Below are 21379 nucleotides of genomic sequence, written 5' to 3' on the forward strand. Positions count from 1 at the left end.
AGTATTTATAAACAGACAAAATTAAATCAGTGTTTGTAGGGCATGCAAGAATTCAGCATCCTCTTTCATAATCACCTATATGTTTATTCAGCCTGCTCCTTTTCATGCTTTCAAGACAAGAATATATCTTCATCTAGTTTCCTAATTCATTTTTTTTCACATGCCTGTAGGCATAGATTAATAAATCAGTGCAGTTTCCAGATACTAAACATTTTAACAGACAGGTGACATAAAAATTCTTGTCAGCAAACAAGAAAAGTAGCCTGATACTATTATTCTAGGTCAGCTGATTTAAGTGAAGTCAGCTCTTGAACTAGAACTGAAGAATGGATCTGCTTTTCTGCTCTTGAATTTCTTTGACTGCTAAAAGTAATGCAAGGCCCTTAGAAGTAACTTACTTAGAGAAGAACTTAAAAGACAATTAACACCTTAAATTTTATCAGTTGAAAGAAATAACCCAACATATTCACCAGAATTTACAGTCCACCTACAGTCCAACAAGTAACCTTTTGAGAATGTTTAATTATCATTTTTTCCTTCACTGACTTGTCAAAAAACCTGCTCAAGAAGCCTAGGGTGCTTGTGAAATTTGAGCTAGTAATTAGTGTCTTCTCCTTACCAAAGGAAATGTAGCCAGACACTCGTGAGAGTGAGAAAAGCAACTACATATTTGGTTTTGCTTTGGAACTTATCCTTGTAAATACAAACATAATCCAATGTAGTCTCATCACAGGCACAAAACATCTTCACAACAGATTAATGTCTGTAACATGCATTTATGCATACCTTTTTTCCTGAATTTTTATAATATAGAAGTATTAATATGCACTTGGGATATAGATATGGGATATACAACCTAACCTGTCTCTTTATATACTCTAAGTTAAATATTAGACATAGCTCTCAGAAATAAAAATGACAGTCTAAATAGAATACATTTCATTTGCTGCCCTTGAGTAAAATTAGACTCACTACTCAATCAAAATAGAGCACCTTCTCAGCTAGCCCCTGGTACTCTGGGTTTGAATAATATTTTAGTTTAGTTTCTTTTAACCTGACTTAGTAATAATTACTTACCTGAAAAATAATTTTCCATTTTGAAGTGCAGTGTTTTTTTAACATTTAGACCAACTTAAATATTTAGTAAGATCATAAGCACTTGAAGAACCACGCAGATTGCTATGTTGCTGTGCAAAAATGCAATGTATCATCATATCAGAACAGATTTTTGTACCAGCAGTGGAAGTTGGAACAGCTTTCTGTGGGCAACTCCTTTAGCTGAGTCAGGATGAGATCCTGTCAATAGCTTCCCACACTGTCTCACTTCACCACACCACAGCGCCTACATGTTTGTGGCTGTGAAGAAGCATCACCTGTCTCCTGCTTAGATTAAATCTAAACATGTAATTTACCTTCATACCTGAATAGTTTTGATGCTAAATTAGGTGTCAGGTTGCTTGTGCCGCCTCTCAGGCCTCTTGTGCTCTATTCCCAAAAGTTTGCTTTGTTGATGTTTTTACCATTTAAATAATGACATAAAACCTTTGACACTTCACTCATGCACAGTAATTTTGCTGAGTCACAGCCATCCAAAGCATTCAGAGCTGAAGGACAGATCTCTGCTGGACAAAGGCGAAAGCAGAGCTGAGTTTCACTCGTGGAATGGTTTAACTGGGAAAAAGCTCCTAGTGGGCCCTTCCCACGGAGCACGGGTTTGGACAAGATGTGTGCTGTGACACAAGACAGAAAGCGCTGCCATTCATGAAAAAAGCCTTTTCCCTTCCTTTGCAATTGCTTCCACTCAGGCAGCATTCCAGGCTGTTTGAACACTTGTTCTTTTTACAATGCCAAGAAATAACAAAAACCTCAATTTCTCCTCCCAACCAAATTCTTATTTTTCATTATGCTTTCATTTTAAGGGCCAAACAGCTGACAAGAACACATAATGGAAAAACCTCAAAATCCCACATACTTCTATTTTTCCAAGAGGCCAGACAGGGTGGGTGTCAAGTAATTATTTTTTTTCTTTCATTTCCACTTTTTTCAAATCTATTAGAGAACGTCAGGAACAATTTTTTCTACACCCTCTCTCAAAACTTGAGAAGCTGCAAGCTCCCTTTAATCACAAAGAAAAAACTGAATTAAAAAAAAAAAGAGGAAAAAGGCTCTTATCAGCTGCAATATGAAGATATAACTAGGAACTGCCAAAAAGAAAATAACGTTCTTTGAGACGGCATTTGGTAGTTCCTGACAGATGTAAAGAAACTGCACAGAAAATCACATGGGAAAAATTTTATAAAAATATTCCTGCAGTGAAAAAAGGTTAGAAAGGAAAAGCCAACATTTCAGTGCTTTTGCTACCACTATCACCCACCTCTTCAAAATCAATCTGTAAAATATATATTAAGAATTTTATGATTAATAATGAATTGATCTAACTAGTTACAAATAGTTTTTCAAGAACCATTGCCTCAAGTGTTTCTTGTATTAATAAATCAGAACACAGATGACAGCAGTTTAAACAGTGTACATTGAGATTTATTAGAACAAGCACTAATAGCAGCAGTGTACAGAGTGATGGAGACAATGTACTGTATGCACTGAACAATAGTAATTATACAATTGCACTTCTTCAGAGATCTATTAGAAAATGCTTTTCAGTAAACAGTTTCCCAAATCTAGCATTGTTTGGATTTGCCTCTGAGGAAAAAAAAATACAAAAAATATGCTTTATCTTTTTCTTTTTGGTAAGGCATTAGCAACATTCATTGGCAGGCTACACAAGTCATTTGTACATGCATTATCCAATTACATTGCAACAGGTAAAAAGAGCATCATGTTTCCTCAAAAATTAGAATTGTGTGTATGCTTTGGACACAATATCCTGGAAAATCTGACTTAGCCTGAAGGAAACAGATGACATCTTTTTTACATTTTAGAGCACAACAAAAACTATAGCATAGCCAAATTCACTTTTTATTTCCTACCAGAAGCTGTAGGACCTCCATTAGTTGGAGTTGGTATTATGGGTATCGTGTATACCACATACATCACTGGAATAAAGTCTTTGTTATTATTTCTTGTTTACTCTTCCCCCCACTACCACCTCCCTGAATGATGTGGCCAAAGGGTGCTCAGCTGTAATCAATATTAACTACTGAATGTGCCTGGGCTTTATTGCATGAGAGGTAGTCAGTGTGAGGCCCCATCTGCTCTCTGGATTACTACAACAGTACGTTCAAAACCAACTGACAAGTGCAAAGACACAGAATAAGTGTTGCAGCTGCATTACATGGAAACTTAAAACTGTTTTATTACTGCTCTTTTCTGGCTAGGTTTAATCTCAGAAGTAGCCAGAGAACTCAAAATACCAAAAGAAAGCAATTCTATGTATGTGCTGAAGCCTAGACGGAGAGAGGCACTTTCTCACATTCATCCTTTTCTGGGCTAAGATAAAGAGCGTGCTCTTTGTCTGCCACCCCTGCTCCACAGATCAGAAAGGTTAGACTCCTTTTTTTCACTGGCATACTGTGCTAAAAACTCCCAGCTCTGGGCTGGCACCATCCTGGGGAAAGTATAGGGAAACAGGAACAGGGATTGCAAATATCCTTACAATTAAGCTAGCCAGAATGAGACATAATACGATGAATTGTTATTGTTTTAATGTACTGTTCTTTATTCCAAATGTCATATCTAACTGAGCTTTGCAGAGACATGAAGTTAACTTGTTTTTAAACTACAAGCTCCAGAATAAGATACCAAAATCCAAGAGGAAAGTCAAATATATTGCCTGGGAGTGGCAAGCAGTCAAACCAACTGTATTTCACACATTTTATCTTCCACAACACAGCGCACAGGTTTAAAATTAAGCTTAAGGGCAACTAGTTGAATACCTAGGCTTGACTGCACATTAGGCCTACAGCTGAAATATTTTTGGGCAGCTAGATCATCCACTCACCTGGAAGCTCACTGGGTTCAAGGGGAACGGAGTACCAACAGCAGCTCAGCCTCTGCGTGGGCGCTCATTTGGTTAAGCATGTAGGAATTAGAAATCAAGCGCTACAAAACCTGGGCTCACCAGGTAAGCCAGTACATTGTTTTCTTAGGAATGTAACTGTAGAGTGTTTTGATTTGAACTTAAGCATCTACATTTTTTACACTGATGTGAATGAGAACTGTTTGCAATGTTAATGCTAAGTACACATCGATGCCTGTCAGAGTCCAAGCAGATAGAGCAGGAAAAAATTCTGATGTGCATTGCTGATTAACTCCTGCAGTGAAATACCTCTATAGATTTAGAATACACAAATTATATCCTTTCTGTATTGCTCCTCAGCTCCTGATGTTTACAAATCATAAGCAATAAAATTGCTTTTACAGGTATAATCACCTCATATTGGGATTCAGAATTAATAAGATGTAAAGAATTATCATGAAGACATCCCAAACTTGTGAATAGTCAAGAGCGGATGAATACATTTGCAGGAAATCAATCAAGAACAATGAAAAATATTTTTTAATGTTAAATTACTGAATGTACTACAAAGGACCAAACTTATGCTTTTAAAAATTGCTATACTATAAGTAGCTTATATAATTTTCACTAAAAAATCTGCAAATTAATTTTCTATTAATTAGAGTTATTTAAATTATGGTACTGATTTTTTTTCCAGTATCCTATTCTTCATCATCTCATTATGGAAGTCCATAGCAAACTTTTGAGTATAAAATTGGGAGTGCTGCATGTAAGGTTTAATACTGAAGTACTCAGACAATGCATTCTGCTGCATTTGGGTAGATTGGTACATAAATGCTTCTCACTGCCTTTCTTTCCCTTAAGTAAATTTCTTCTCTTGCTTTCAAGTAACAGAAAAACATTTATCTGGTGCATCTAAGAACTCAGACTCTTTCTCACTACAGTCTGTTATTTCTCTTTAAAACAGACACTATCTACCCACTACTCAAAAGTAGCACTGGCTCTGTATACTTCTAAAAAGCAACTTTTGCCTTTAAATTCACCTTAAAAACCACAAAGCAAATTTCTGCTTGCCCGTGTACCTGACATAATAGCATAATCACAGCAGAAAGACTCTGAGGATCTTCTTTTAGAGGTAAGCTACCCAAAGAGGCATACAAGGAATCAACAGATATGGTTTGTTTTGCTTGTTTTTTTCAGAATGAGCACATAGATATGGGCAATCAGCAAAGAATGCTCTTTCAGCTCCTTAGGTTCTGACATTCTGGCTTGCTAAAGAATTGGCACAGGGCAATCTACCACCTGAAAGGTTGTTACAAGCAAAGAAGCTCAGTAAGGCAGTATAAAAATAATAACTCATCTAAACCTTACCCTTCTAATGGCATTCTCAGAATATGAGCACGGTAAAAATACTAACATTACAACATTTCATACATGTGCACATGGGATCTAATCACACCAAAAAAGTGTGATATTATTCCCAATTTATATTAGCTTTGTGCAAAAGTGAGAGAAAATATAGAATTCTTTGCTGCTGAAATACTGAGAAATTACAAATCACCGGTTAATTATATGAAGAAAAGTAGATAGAGACCCAAAGAAGAGTCTTGCTACTGGTTGCAACAAATAAAATATACAAACAGAACTATCACAGTAGTACAGAACTATTATAATAATCTTTCTTGATACCACAGTAGTTTCATTTATGATGGCTTTTCATATGCTAAATACAGTATCCCTTTAGACAATCTAGCAGTAACAGATAAAGAACAGGTAGCTTGCTATGCAGTTCTGGGGAAGAAAAATATTTCAGACATCAAATGCTGGCAGCCTGACTTCTTACTTATTTTATAATAAATGACATAGACACAAATTCATATACAAAGAAGAATCCCACTGGAAAAGCCCACTCATATATATTTTTGGCCTGAGAGTGAAATTTTAGTGGTCCACCCTAAGAAGTAGACATTTAGCATGACATGAACACCAACCTTCCTGTCTGCAGAATTTCAAACACGGTTTGCTTTGTAAAAATCAAACTCCATTGGATTAATTCTTAGTGCGGAAAAAATGTTTGAAAGTAAGTAGTGTAGAAATTATTAAAAAGGAACAAGAACAGTGTCTTTGCTAATTAGAGATAAAGCTTACTAGGGCAGAAGTTTGCATTTTTGCCTGCATACCAAAATATACTCATCAGTATTTATTTTTCTGCTCAGTCAGGTCTTCTGTGAGACTCAGCAGAAAAGAAAATTTGTTGTGATCTCAATTTGTTATACTGTATCTCAACTACTAAAGAATACAAGTAGCACTTATTTTAAAAACTAAATGGACTTATTTTCTAACCTCAGATTGGAATGACAATTTTCAATGTCAACTTCAAGATAGGGGATAAAGTAATTTTAATATATTTATTGTGATCCAATCTCAAAATATTTTATAAAATATTAAGCAAACACAAGGATAATAAAAGATATAATCTGCATTTCTTCCACATAGTTAAAGAAGCTATCCTGGGTTTTCCTTTCCCTGGAAAATACTGAGGATTAACCTTGTATTCACTATGTTAATGTTACTACAATATTCCTTGATCAGGTGACTTTAACAAAGAAAGAGAGAATGTTCAGCACAGGACTACCACACAAGAAATCTGAGTTTGCAGTCCTGACTCAACCACTGATTATTCTTGGTGGACATGACAAAGCAACCCTTGGGACACAAGCACAATCCTAAAAAGAGATGCAATTTCAGAACAAGAGGCTGCATGTGTAGCTACACTGACTGGCACCAGAAGCAAGTAGCTCTGTGAAGAACAGTTCTGGCTGAATATTTGCCATTGTGTTCTGCTCTTGCAGAGCAGAACATCATTTTGATTCTCAGAGAATTTACCCACTCCTGAGTTTCTGAAGGAATTTCCTCACCTCTTCCCATTTTGCATGCCTAATGTTCGGGGCCAGCAACATTATATATCCTCTTTTACTAATGCAGACTACTAAAACTAGCAGTCAATATGAAAATACATTTTAGTGTTTCACAGGAGACATCTGAGTCATTGTTCCAGGAGTACCAATAAGTAGCTTTACCATACTTCAGTGAGTTATTCACAGGTCAGAAAGAACATATTACACACTGCTGATTATACATTCAGAGTATGTAACTCTCTTTCTTGCCCAAATTACCAGGACATCTTCAGCCAAATGCTGGCTACAGTAATTTTTTATTTATGAAAGGAGTAAAAACTTCCCTTCACCTTCAGCATTAATTCTGAGAAAATGTCTCAAATTTTCCCTTTTTTCATGCTGTCATGGATCAGTGGAAAGAAAAATGGTATGAAGATAACTAGCCTAAAACAAATTCAGCAGCTCTGCTGACAGTTTAATTCCTGCAAGTTAGAAAACTTTCTCCTTTGTTACATCTCACACTGACAGAGCTCCTGTGACAAGTTTCACCATTCTGCATTGTTGTCTCTCCCTTGCCTTTCTTTTCTGAGGTTTAACAAAGATTGCAGGGAAAGGTAATTTTTTTTTTTAAATTAGAGATGGCGAATTTATAATACCACAAAATTTGACAAAATAGGAGGCTGGTATATAAAACACAAGTACATCAATATTACTTTTCAAACTTGCAAGAAACTGTATAAAAATCCTTTTAAAAAGATACTTTTCAGTTTAATGAAAGAAATACATCATTTCTACTAAAGCAAATAAATAAAGGTTTTAAATACCCTAGTTTAAAAGTAAATAATGTGTTCGCTTTTGTAAGTAGATTCCTTACAATATATAATACAAAAATAAGATAAATTGCTGTAAATGTGCAATTTCTCTGACCTTACTCAGATTTGCAGCATTCTCCTGGGTGCCAGTCACTGTTGTGATGGAGCTTATGGAGATACTCTCACCAGGAATAATTATACCTTTATTAACACAGTCTAGATTCTTCCATTAAAAAAAAAAAAAAAAAAAAAAAAAGAGAGAGGAAAACAAAAACAAAAAACCCATGCTTTCTTCATAAAAATACTGACTGGTATCCAAATTACCATAAAAGTAACCAGGAACGCTGAAGTAGGAAATGATGCTACTTTTTATACCAAATATACCTTGAAAATATCAATACATGCACTGAAGTGTAAATTTACATTTTACACAGTTTTGATGACTGTTACTTAATGACAGACAGAAAGAAAAAACAAGGACATGTTTTCCAGCCCCAGTAGCTGCCAAGGTAAGTGGTTATGACATAGCAAATTTCCTGAGCTTTCTCATGGGTCTGTGCCTTACACAAGGTTACCAGTGAGGCCATTCCAGTGTTTCTGATACCCTTCTGTCAATATTAATCTTATTCCCCCAAGTGGGCAAAACTCTCTAGCTTAACCCCTCCTAATATTTTAGCATATGAGTACAAATACACTTTCAGATGGATTTAATCTGAAAACATCTCCTTTGCTTTAATTATGCACCTCCATTACTACTAATGGCATCTACAAACATTCATTCCTCAGATTACAACTGCTGCCAACACATGTAAAATAGCTATTGTTTATTGTTGCACCAGAAAATGTCTAAAATCCAGTAAAACAAGGAGAGCACACAAACATTCCCTCTACTAGTGAGAGCAAGTTTTGCAATACAGAGAATGGATATATTCAGCCCTCTTGGTTATTGTGCAATTGCAAGTGAACCTCTCCTCTCCTCCAGGGCTTTCCTAAAAATTCTGATTTTTTGAGGAGAAGCTCAGTGTAAGACTGCAATTGTGCTGGGCTCCACTGGTGAGAGGAGAGAAAATCCCATTCCCTCCACAGGGAACGGAGGACATGGCCCAGATGCAAGCTGCTCACAGGTGCCCAGAGCTGCCTCCTAGTTTGCCTTAAGGTTTGTGTAGTTTGTTTCCATAAAGCACTGACAGTGCTCAGCAGGGAATTAAGGATAAGATCTTCCAACACTGTGCCATGTTCACATACTGCAGTACTTGACATATGCCTGGCATGTGCCACTCACATAAACCTCACAGGTGCCATACAGGCTTATTCAGTCAGAAGTTCAAAAGGAGAAAAAAGAAGGGTAACATTATTTGTATGATGAAAATACTATTACAATGGAAACTGCACTTTTAAAGCCAAATACAAAAAAGTTTATATCATGCAACTTACATCTGTCTAAAATTAGAATGGGTGCCTAGATGACTTTTCAATCACAGTGATACTTCATGAAAATCAACTCAAATAATCTATTCCTGGGAGATAAAAATGTCTAATATGCCAAAACTCTGCCATCTTGGTAATACTAATCTAAAACAAGAATGAAGCTATTTAAATCTTTGTAAGACATTGCATTTGATGAAAATAGCTACTATTACCTTATCATATCCAAAGTACCAGAACAAGGAAGAAATTAAGGTACACTTTTAAAATATTAATAGAAAGTACAGCTCGTTATTGTGAAACTAAAGCATAAGTATTGTGTATTTTTATACAGAAATGAGTGTTCTGAGAAAACACAGGAGAAAAGCATATGTCTTTGAAGCAAAAGAACTTCTTAAATTGCATTAAAAGTTTTATGTGTCAATGATATATACTAATTTTCAACACTTACCAAACATATAGCAATTAAATCTACTGAGTTGGATAGTGCTTTTCATGCCTTCCAAAAGGAAATATTGCCTGGATGAATGGAATGAGTGGGGCTGAAAGCTGCTTGAATCCCAGGCTGGAAGGGATCAATGGTTTCTGCCCTGGCAGCCAGCAGTGAGGACAGCCCTGCAGGAGTCAGTTCTGTGGCCATGACAATCAACATCTCACCAGTGACCTGGACAAGGACACGGTGACACATGGTAACTGCTCACAGATGACAGCAAATTAGGAGGAGGAGATGACATGCCAGATGGCAAAGCTTCAGCTAGAAGGACACTGCTCAACTTGAGGACTGGGCCAGCAAACACTTCACAAGGTTCAATAGAAATGAAAAGTTCTGCTCCTGGAGCAGAAAAATCCTGCATGCCAGGAAGAGATGCCTGAGCATCAGCCCTGCCAAAAACCAGACAGCATTTACACAAAGTGCCAGCCTGCAGAACGGCCAGTGGTGCACTCTCCTTGCAGCATGGGATACTCAGTTCCGCACTACACGGGCAGGGGATGGGCAAAACTCACCATACCCTCTCGCTCAATGCTAGGAAATGTCACAGGTTGACTAAAAATTATAGTTTGGATAGAAGCCCTCATATCTATCCACCTTAGAAACAGCACAAAATATTCCATGATGTCTGCCAATGTTAGAGGAAAAATGCAGTAACAGATTTTACACAGAATACAGAGAATTCTGCACTATGAGAAACTGCTTCATGGTACATCTGCTTAAACTTTTTCATTTCTGATATAGACTGCAAATACCTTGTGTTGCATCATTTTGTGTCTTTTCTACTTACTAACTAATTTAACATCCTCTTTGGTTAGAAAGTGCCTTCAATAGAAAGATTTAGCATTTCACAGATTTTCTAGAATTTAGAAATGTTAGCGTTATTTTTCTTTCAATGAATGTCAAATGAACAATTGTAAAAACAATTCAGTGATAGCATTTTTAATGTCCACCAAGTTTCAGTTGGCATTGCAAATAATGGCATTCACAGAGCACTGCCAGAATGCTGTAAAACTGAAGACCTTCTTTCTGTATTTAAATTAAAGATTTGAGGACATGCAGTTCTGTCCCTCAGACGTGCTTGCAGTCATACACAAATAATACTTCCTCATATCACGGTGAACTGCACACAAGGACTGGAGCAAAGGATGGGCAAATGTTTAATAGAGTTGGCTTTAAAGAAAACTACATAGAATAATTAATTGCCATTTTACACACAATGTGCCAATTTGATTCCTAATGTAATATTGTTAAAGCAAGCAGGATGACTTTAACCAAATATTATTTAAAAAACCAAATTTGATATATGAAAATTTTCTTATAATAAATTTTCTTATAATAACAATTGCAGAACTAAAGAATAAATCACACTAGGTTCAACGAGGAAAGAGAAAGATAACATTCTTTGAATAACTTAAAATTTTCTTTGGAAGAAATCCCATTAATCTACATAGGGATTTTTATACCAAATTTTTATTAAAAATTCATGTGCAGTCTCAATTCATAAAAAGTCTACTTAATATTTTCTGTAGGTTTTCATAGTTCTTTCTGACAACAGAAGTGTGTGAAGAAATTTGAACTGATTAGCAGCTAGTTGCCCTGCTAGTTACTTTGCTATACCATCAACAGGGAGGTCTAAATTTATCTGAAATGACCAAAGTAATCTCAGTTGTATGGGGACCTGACTTGCAAAAAAGGAAGAAGCAGGCTGAGAGCTGGGGGTGTGTGGTAATGCACTGACAACTGTTCAAGCAGCTCTGCTGGCAGATCACATACCTATCTAGTAATTTTATTTTTGGTCTCAGGACTGGAATCTTAAATAGAAAAATCATATGTCATGTATGTGCAGAAAGGAATACCGAGTATGTGCATGAAATCTAACCCATCAACAGTGGTGGGATGTGTAACACATGCACAAATGGAAGACTAGATCATACCATATGGAATGTAGCTCTTATCTAATAAATTACTGGTTTCACTTTTATTAAAATCTGCCCTCCTACTGTTTATTGTTTCAGAGATTTTCAAATAGAAAGTGCCAAGTCTTCTCCCACTTATATTAACTGAGGCTTAGCAACACATAAGAGACTTTTTAAAATCAAAAAATATAGAACCATTTTATGAAAAAATGTAAAGTATATTTTGCACCAGAGCTGTTTTGGCAACACAAGTAGAAGTTGTTAGCTATAACACATGGGAGCCTCTGCCATACTCTCCAACATAATTTTAGATAAGAAAAGTGGATGGGGAAAAAAACAGAGCAAGGAAAATAAACAGTGTGTGGCAGAAAACAGTTGCATTTACAGTACTATCCAGCTTCTGGAGAGAAGCCAGAGACCTTCACATGAAATCCTTCTGTGCTTTTAACACTGTTGCAAAGCTTCAGGGATTTCTAATTGTATAAACAGTTAGGGGAAAATGAGATTCACTGAGAGATCTATGTCCAGGCAGTACTAAATGTGATGACTGCATCTCAGCATCAGTCATTTAGAATATGAACTTTCTGACTAGCAACTCATATGCATTTACCAAAATTCAAATTCAACCAGCTAGCAGTTTCTTTTCAGTCTGATTATACAGTCAGCATCCCAAAGCTAAAGCATGTAGAGTAGGTCTCATACCTCTGAAATGCAGTTAGATGTTTGCTTATCTTTTGATTTCAAATAATGCAGGTCTTCCAGTATTTATATTGTGATAAAATTCTAGAGCTTTAAAAATCTGCCCTTCACACAAGCCTAAGCATAGATATTTTAAAATTACTTAATGTACATCTTCATATTTTGTTAAGGCATGAACAATGGCATATGAATGGGAACAGCTTCCAGAAAAGCATCTTTTTGACAAAGGCCAGTCCAAGCATATCACACCAAAGGACTAACCTGAAGCCAGAAATGACAGTGTTGTGACCCAAGAGTTTTTAACAAAAATAGTTGAAACAAAATGGAACTTTTTTCTATTTTTCTTTTTTTTTTTTTTTACTTTAAATTGTATTACTCTTAATGTCTGTTTAAAGCACCGGTTGCAGTTTTGCGCTTACCACCTCTTCCGAGTGACTTTGGATACTTCATCTGCTTCTTTATTTCTGAATTTTCAGCGTATGAAACTTTAAAAGGTTTCTGTTTCCTTTTTTTTTCTTTTTTTTTTTTTAGTTTTGATGGCTGCTGCAAAATTAGAAAGATCCAGAAGTGGTCAGGGGCCTGGTCTAATGCACTTCCAAAAGTCCATTATAAAGATGAATATAAATGCATATGATATGGTTTTTCCGTAGACCCACAAACCACGCTTAGCTATAAGAAACATATTGTGCATAGTTATTTTTTTTCTTCAGAGTGATATGTTTACTAGGTCTACATTCTCAGTTCACCAGAGTACAGGAATGTCTACTTTACTAAAGCCAGGATCCTTTCGCAGTTCCCAGTAGGTTTCGTTGGTAACCCAGGCTTCTCTTTGATTAGCGTCAATTACTTTTCTGCAGAAAGGGAAAACAAAAAGAGATAAAGAGACAAAAAATATTGCTCTTATGCAATATAAAATCAAAATCCACACTTCTCTGCTCTAACTCAATATTAAATCAGATTTCATACTTTTAAAGGACACAACAATCAGAAATTAAAAAACAAAAATCAGTCTCTACCTATATCAAAAGCAGAAGACAGAGAAGACGGCCGAGACTGAAAATCTGTTGTTTGATCTGTGAGAGCAGGTCTTAGATCCACCTAAAACCCCTTTCCTCACTACAGATTCTGATTATGTGAAAGGGATTATCCAACAGATATAGTTTACAGAAGGTAAGCCTTCAACTATTTATTTTTTTGTCTCTGCATTTTGCTTATGTTTTGCTACAACTGGATCGAACACATTCAGTCTTTTCACTTTTGATTCCCCATGTTAGACATGAGGCTACTTGGTATGACTATTCCTTGTTTCAGAAGAATGCTTAACTAAAAAACAGCCAAAAAACACCTTCATTCAAAAATGAATGTTTTTTAAGTGTATACATATACATTTATACTTATTAACATCTTGTACGTATATATATGTATGTATGATGTTGCTGTTCAGGTCATATGGTATTACTTGTCTAGGCAATGACTTTAAAATGTCCCTAGTTAAATCTTAGATCCTAATATTATACTTCTAATTCCACTTCAGTAGGAAGGCTTATATAGCTGAGGCCCATTATGAGAAAATTCAATTATGAATCTTAACTGCTGTGTAAAAATTGCTTCAGAGAAGCAGGTGTCAGATATCTTATTATCTTTCTTAAAACTTTCATGATTCTCAGTCTGTATTGGTGGTAATTCTTTTAGTACTTCATCCAGTTACAAGCTGGAAAACAGAGACTACTCAAATGAAAAGACTCACTTAAAAAACTTGGGTACATATTCAATGCCGTTTTCTTCCATGTACCGCCTCCGAGCTCTCTGGAGTTCCTCTATTCTTTGTTTCTCAGATGCTGCTGCTTCTATATTTCCTTCCTCCAGAAGCCTGTAGGAATAACAGTAGGCTGTATAGCAATCACACATTGTCTAGTCCAAGGGATTTTCCAGCTCCCATCATCACAAAAGACAAGCAGAAGCCAAGCGTGTGGTCAGGGTTGTACTTTCAGATCCAGCCTGAGATGCGACTCCCCAGTTACGTGCACCTGACCTACAGCCTAAGGCACAGGCTTTGTTCAGCAACTTCAACATATCACACTGAAGGACTATGAACTGAGAATTTGGAGGGAATTAGTGCTCATTCCATCCACAGAAGAAGTGCACAGCATTTCAGAGCCTGTTTTCCAGTTTGTCATGAGCAATCTGCCCCAAGGTTGCACTACAGCTCTATAGCATCAACAAGAAGCTTTCTAATTTCCCTTTAGCTGGGTTAAGCATAAATTTGAGTGCAATACTATCTTCTCTACTAGCAGAATCCTTCCACAGCTTAATTCAGACTGCAGTGAAGACAGACAGAATTCAAGACTGAGCCAAAATCAGCCTTGAGCCCACCAAATATTAAATGTATAAATAAGCATTCTTGCCTTTGATCTGGCCTGAATCGTGCATCTGTTGCAGGGAGAAGATCTTTCAGTAAAGGATCTAATTCATTGAGCTCAATAGCAAACCTTGTGAAGCCATAATAACGCTCATAATTGGTTGGCATGGAGCCTAAACACATAAGACAAAGAAAAAAGCTTTTAAGCTATTACTCTAAATATGCAAGAGATTGCTTTATTTATACGCTTTTAACAGAAAAATAGTTAACATATTTTACTCTTACAGTTAAAAAGCATCAAAAGCTATTCTGTAAGTGAAACAAAATTCACTAAATATTAGTATCAATTGCTTGTCCTGCAGAGATTGTAATACATGTTAATAGACTCAAAGCTTCTATGACCTTCCTCCCATTTTAAATAAAAACTAATGTTTTCAAGCTTTTTAAATTAAAAACAGTTTCCTGCTCCCAGAAAGTGGGTCTATCAAATGTCTGTCTAAAACCTAACCTTAACTGATCTTTAGAGTTCATTTTGGAACTTAGCACACGCTCACAGCCTGATTCACCATCACAAAGAGTGAAACCAGGCAGTCAGGAAGAGAGCAAGGTGCAAAGTACAGTTCAAAATACCAAAAATACAAAGTAGGATTCAAAATTATAAGAACAATAATTCCTGGATAATGCATGTATGAAAGATACAGGTGCAAAAGATGACTAATTCAACCTCAGGCCTCTAAGCAAGCAGGAAGTTGAAAACTCAATAAACCCCTATTTGGTGAATCCAAAAAAGTTACCCTGCTCTCTGTCATAAGGCAGACAGGCCTCCCCAGATGCCAAATTTTTTTCTTAATTTTATTCTTCTGTTGACCCCAAGGTCCCAGCACATATGACCAGGAGTCAGACTGAGATGCTAAAGATTATGCCCTGTAAGAATATTTCCATTTACCATTATTATATACCTATGTAAACTGCTGTTTGTCTAGCCAGGGATTTAAAACTTCTCTAGTATTATTTTGTGTATTTAAAATGTAGGCTGAAAAAGCTTCACACCAACCAGAATTTTTTACAAGCTTCTTACCTGGCCTCCATATGCACTTGGCTGAAGGTGCAACCCCACAGTAGAGGCCTTCGTGCCACTTTCCAAAAAGGCGGTGAACCACCTTCCCTTCTTGATCTATCACAACGCCCTGGACCTCATTTACATTGGAATTCCAGTAGTTCACCTGCAAGTTTAACCAAGAATTACTAGCTCACACTGCTTTTCCAACAGCCCATTGTATACAATACACATAATGAATGTCTCTTGGCTGTGGTGCCCACTGTCCAAATTCTGTGCTGGAACAGCTCACCTGGAACTAAGAATACCAAAATTTGAAAATCATATGGTCCTAACACGAACTGATTTATTAACGGAGAAACACTGTATAATTTGCAATGTGGTTTTGACATAAAAGCATTTAAATTAACTGCACATCTGGGAATAGCATTCTCAGTCATTATCACAAATCCCACACAATTCTGCAAAAATGACCTTTTGCCTGTCAGAGCCATCTAACGCTCCTCTTTCTACTCGAGGAGGTATTAAATATACCTGTACTTGTATAGGAATCCTTTCATAGGTGCTGAACACTACTGTATGCAGCAGGGAAGATATTACATGTTGTTTCTTTCTGTTTCTCATCTCTGTTTTGCTTTTCTTAGACACATTTAGTTCTTACACCTTCATCCAAGAGCCAGTTGCCCATTCTCAGATTATCCAACAAAACACTAATTTCAGATTTATGTCAACATCCCATTGTTAACACTAAAATGGTATCTTTTGTTGCAATGTGAAGACAAATTTATTTTTAGGGAAAATACTTGCTAGTAAGATAGCTATATAAGCTTCTATTTTTATATATGATCCTTGCCTGGATATTACAATACTATGAACCAAAGCAGCGATACATAATGTAAAGAGAGAAAATATTGACTGAAAAATTCTAGTAGAAGGAGAAGCAAAATGGCATGGCAGTGTACAGCGACTTTGTGTTTTCATTGTGTTACTATAAAAAAATATGACATTTAATTTTTAATCAAAAACCAGCAACAGTACAGCACACAGCTATACAGCAATGGAACACACTGATATCAAATGTTCAGTGGAGCAGAGTCTTACTAATAGACATAGCATTCTCATTTGAGAATTTACATTTTATGAATACTGATAAAAGGAATAAAAGATAAAATGTGGAATATGGACTTCAGGAATAGTGAAGAAACAGCCTGATGTACCCTTAAATTACAGTTATATGAATATAAGATATAGATTAACACCCATATGTTACCTTGACAAAAGTGAGTTTGCAAATACAAACACTGCTTTTTGTGTTTCTGATAGTTATCTCTCCGTAGTGCTCTATCCATCTCCTTCCACTAAGAATATTATGTATGCAAGTAGTGACTTTGTTCCAGACATAGTAATCTCCATACCTAAGAACAAATTAAGAAGTGGTTGGTAATATCTATTCATCATGAACATTGCTGACAAAAAAGTAAAACATTCCTCCTTTATTGTAAAAACAAACCACATTTCCCAAAATCACCCACACAGATGACAAAATCCTGTATCTGGTTACATCACTAATCCTCCTTAGAGAAGCTCACCTAAGCTCCAGAACTACAGAAAGGTGCTGTAAACCACAAATAAACACATTATGAGCCACTGAAGCCCTGCATGGCATGTTCACTGTCCTCAGAGCATAAAGTGCTTCGGCCACAACTCCTATAGGGGCAGGACAGTGACACAAAGATCAACATAAGGCTGAATTGAGACTATAAGCAGAAAATGCAATTGAATCACAAACAGAACAAAATAAATATGAAAACCATACTACAAGTGTGGGAAATTTGGACAGGAGATCAAGGAAAGGAAGTAGAAAGCCAGGAGCACACTGGCACATCATCCCTCCCTTTGCCTTTGTAACAACTATCCAGTCAGAGCATCTCTAACATCAAACAAGAGAATAAAACCAGAGGATTATATTATGCAAAGCACATTCTCCTTCAGAGTTTAGGGGAAGGCATGAAGACAGAAGACAAAGCTGCTCCAGAGTGCATTTCCTTCAATTTTATGAGATGGATAAAGAGGTGAAGTGATGCTATATTGGTAGAGGCAGAAAGAAAGGCTGGCTGCAATGTACCAGGAGCAAGAACACCACCACAAAACCAGAAGACATGTTTAAAGTATCCACTCCTGGCATAATCTTAGGATTCACAAGCTGCAACTAATCTCACTGGTGGTGAAGCTACTGCTTCTCACTACTCTGCCAAAATCTCCATACAAATTATGGAGAATATACATCGCTTTATCCACATTTTGAAAAAAGACCTTTCATGATCTCGTTGTTCTGAGGGAACAACAAGACACTGAGAGCCTTAGGACAACACCAGCTGCTGGCGGTCCTGCACTGCAGCCTTGTTCTGAACAGCTCATCACTGCTGTACACATAAAACATGGGTTCCCTCTCCCAAAACATTTCTATCTCTCTCTCTCCATCACTTTCTAGAGTGCATATTCTTCCTCCAAAACCAAAAATGGATCTTCAGGCTCAAAAACATTCCAGTAGCCCCAGATGAACACTAAGGAAAGATTAAAGCTGGGCACAAACCCTCACCAGTACAATCCACATCATGTCTGCTTACCCCAACCCATGCACAAGGCAGCCCAGACTGGAGTGCACCAAAAGGTTGAAAACAAGAGGAGAGTAGCTTACTTTGGAAGAGTCACATTCAAGGTTCCAACAGGCAGAATTTCCATTGATTTCCCCCAGAATTTGTTCTTCCACCTGATATCTGAATATAACAGTGAAATACTTAGAAAACTGAAATGACCAAGGTCTCCCCCTTGCACTGATCTGTGTGGCACCAGACCATCTGTGCTGCACTATCCAATTCAAAACAGGGCAGTAGATAGTATGAATTTGCCATGAAAATACTAAAGAAAAAAATACTAGAAAATTACATTAGGTCAGAAAAACTAAATGTAAGTTTAATTAAGAACTGTGTCTGTGCTGCATGATTGTCAAATGTCTTGTGCAAACATTCAATACAAATTAAAGGCATACACCAGTAGGTACAAGGAAAGAAAGAGTAATTTTTTCAACTCTAAAAAGAACTGCTTGTGTTTGTAAGAAATAGTAATTTTATTGGTAAAAACCTTTTAAATGGGAGAGTACAAACAGGCTGCAAGTGACAGAGGAAGCTGTAATATGTTAGCTCACTCTTAATGAGAATTTGGAGTAAAATAAATCAGATCATCAGTTTATAATATGTCACTTCAAAATAATAAGTATAGAAATTCTGAGTAAGTTCCAAATGCAAAGCTCAGCTTTTACAAGTTTTCATTTGACAATAAAAAAGGAGTTATGCTTTTGATATAAAAAGTATACCTTGCCAAAACACAAAGTTTTTCGATTCACAGTGACAGGCCGAAATGGGAGGATGGTGGCTAACCTGAAACACAATTTGGTTGAGTCAAAAACATTTAATTTTCATTCCTAAGACAGTACAATTTTTATTGCAATATGAAAATACTAAATAGCTCATGTTGCTATGAAAACAGATACAACTTAAGTGATTGTACTTAAAACAGTTACTATAAAGATGTATTACTATAAAGATGTATTCCTTCTAGCCCTTAATGAAGTCCATTCATATTAACAATATTTATTTACTTCTAAGAAAGCAAACCATTCTAAGTAGAAAGAGAAATGGGATTATATATAAAATGAAGAGCAAAAAAGATAAATCTAAACAGGAGTGTCTATCTAAAAACAAGGTTTACCTGCTCTGAGAAAAATCGAAATCCTTTGTCTTCTCTAATACATTCATAAGTTTCACCAAGCACTGGGTTAAATGGCTTGCTTCCTGCTCTAAAGTATGTAGAGGCATAGCCTGATGCTGCAAAGGCAGCTATGAGAACCTGTAAAAATACAGATCAGAACATGAGAACAGGCAGACACTCTTGTGTATGTGCCATCACTGTGTGGTACCACACAGCTCATTCTGCTCAGAGTGACAACTGGAATAATGAAGCATACATGAAAGCGACACCATGCATTCCAGCCAGAACCAGTATAAACTTTATTCCTTCTGTTCATATAATTTATTTTTCTTCATGGCCTCAATGAGTCTTTCAATAGTCCCTTAAAATGACAACCTGCACATGACACAGTTTTTCTGCCTTTGACCAGGCTTAACATTAGAGACCTGAAACACACCCAACTCTAGTTCTGCTTCCTGTGAATAAATATTATGCAATAAATTCTGATTACAATATCACATGCTATTTTACTATGGGAACTATTTTATTTAGTGCCAAACATAAACAGCTCCCACTTAGCATGTTCTTAGCCCAGAGATATCTCCAAATCTTCCACACCTATGCAGCCTTAACAGCCAGCCCCCTTGTCTATATGTCCAACCACAATTTAATAATCTCTAAGCCAGGCCTGACTGGAAGTAATAAGTGAAGTGGCATGCCATGATTATTTAGTTTACAAGGTCTCATTTTCAGAGTTCAAAAAAAAAATCACATCAGCCAGTTAGAAGTCGAAACAAAACTTCAGAAAACACCACAAAAATGAGTCAGCTATTGGCAATATGCTACCAGTGGGGTAAATCTTAACTAGGTGCCCCTCTCCTTCTGCTAATGAGGACACAGCCCTCATTTGAGGTTTTATGTGCTTTGTTTTTGTCCAACTGTGTAATGGGTGCTCCATTCTCTTTTCATGTTGTATTATTCAGAAATGCAGCATCAACAAAATTAACACTGTTTTCACAAGCTTTTCTTCAACAGTAAAAACCTTCATTCCTCTAAAACTGTTTTCAGATTAATTTCAACTTCCTTTGCAATTTAACTATAAGACCATAAGTTAACTATATAACTATAGTTAACTATAAGTTAACTCTGTTAACTCTGCAGAGAAACAAAGGCGTTTACTATCCTTGTGATATAGAGAGCAGTGTGGAAAAAAAAGGTTTTCACTACTTTTGCTTATCAAAGACAGCCAAGTCCTGCTCTTTCAGAGCACAGTGAACAAGCAGTAACATAGAGCATTCCTGCCACAAGCTTTGGGTATTCAGCTCTTTTCCAAGCAGTCCCATATGCTTCAGGTCAGATGTGCAGTTTGCGTTTTTATGGCTGCTGTTTAAAGATTTGGCTTACTCCTAAGTACTTCCTTACTCCTAAGTACTGCAGTAGACATCTGTAGCAGAGAAGGGGATTGAATCCACATTTCCAAGGAAGCTTTCAGTTGCACCATGGCTTCTTCTTCTGGAATTCTCCCTACTACTTCAATACTGACCTTCCAGACTTTTCAACAAAGGCAGCAATCAGTCTGCTTTACTCATTACTCCTTACAGAATCTCCCTCCTCTTGTGAGGGACAGAATCACAGAATACTCTGAGTTGGAAGAAGCCCACTATGAGCACCTCCTGAGTCTTGTAAGAAAACAGAATGTGAGGATGAATAATTCAAGTCCCTTTCTCAAGATAGCTTCAATTTCTTCAGTGTTTAGGACTCCTCACTCTCCTGCAGGCCTTGTGAACAAAGTAGTACAGGGACTTGTGTGTGATTGTGTGACAGCCAAAGGCAACCTCTCTCCTCCCAGTTATCCACAGTGCTGCCAAAACATGGCAAGAAACAGCAGACATCTCCAGCAACAACACTGCTAACTTTCCCTAACAGCCTTTCCCTGTATCTCCTGAGGAAAAGGAGACATGACAGATCAACGCACCCTGAGAGCTGAGCACAGGATGC

General features: G+C 36.7%; 1 protein-coding gene across 8 annotated transcripts in view; it reads right to left on the reverse strand.

The window, feature by feature from the left end:
- Positions 1–2516: 2516 nt before the first annotated feature.
- OSBPL6 (oxysterol binding protein like 6) overlaps positions 2517–21379 on the reverse strand; it is a 96635-nt gene continuing 77772 nt past the window's right edge. For all 8 annotated transcript variants that reach the window (XM_058028467.1, XM_058028462.1, XM_058028468.1 and 5 more), the window contains 8 exons: positions 19403–19540; positions 19008–19071; positions 18333–18411; positions 16905–17049; positions 15656–15800; positions 14624–14750; positions 13966–14088; positions 2517–13069 (listed from right to left, as the gene is read on the reverse strand). In XM_058028467.1, the coding sequence (XP_057884450.1) occupies positions 12961–13069; positions 13966–14088; positions 14624–14750; positions 15656–15800; positions 16905–17049; positions 18333–18411; positions 19008–19071; positions 19403–19540 (930 nt within the window). In that variant the 3' untranslated portion in view covers positions 2517–12960. The remainder of the gene's footprint in view (positions 13070–13965; positions 14089–14623; positions 14751–15655; positions 15801–16904; positions 17050–18332; positions 18412–19007; positions 19072–19402; positions 19541–21379) is intronic.

This window comes from Melospiza georgiana, chromosome 7 (genome assembly GCF_028018845.1).
Source record: "Melospiza georgiana isolate bMelGeo1 chromosome 7, bMelGeo1.pri, whole genome shotgun sequence".
Lineage (NCBI taxonomy): Eukaryota > Metazoa > Chordata > Aves > Passeriformes > Passerellidae > Melospiza > Melospiza georgiana.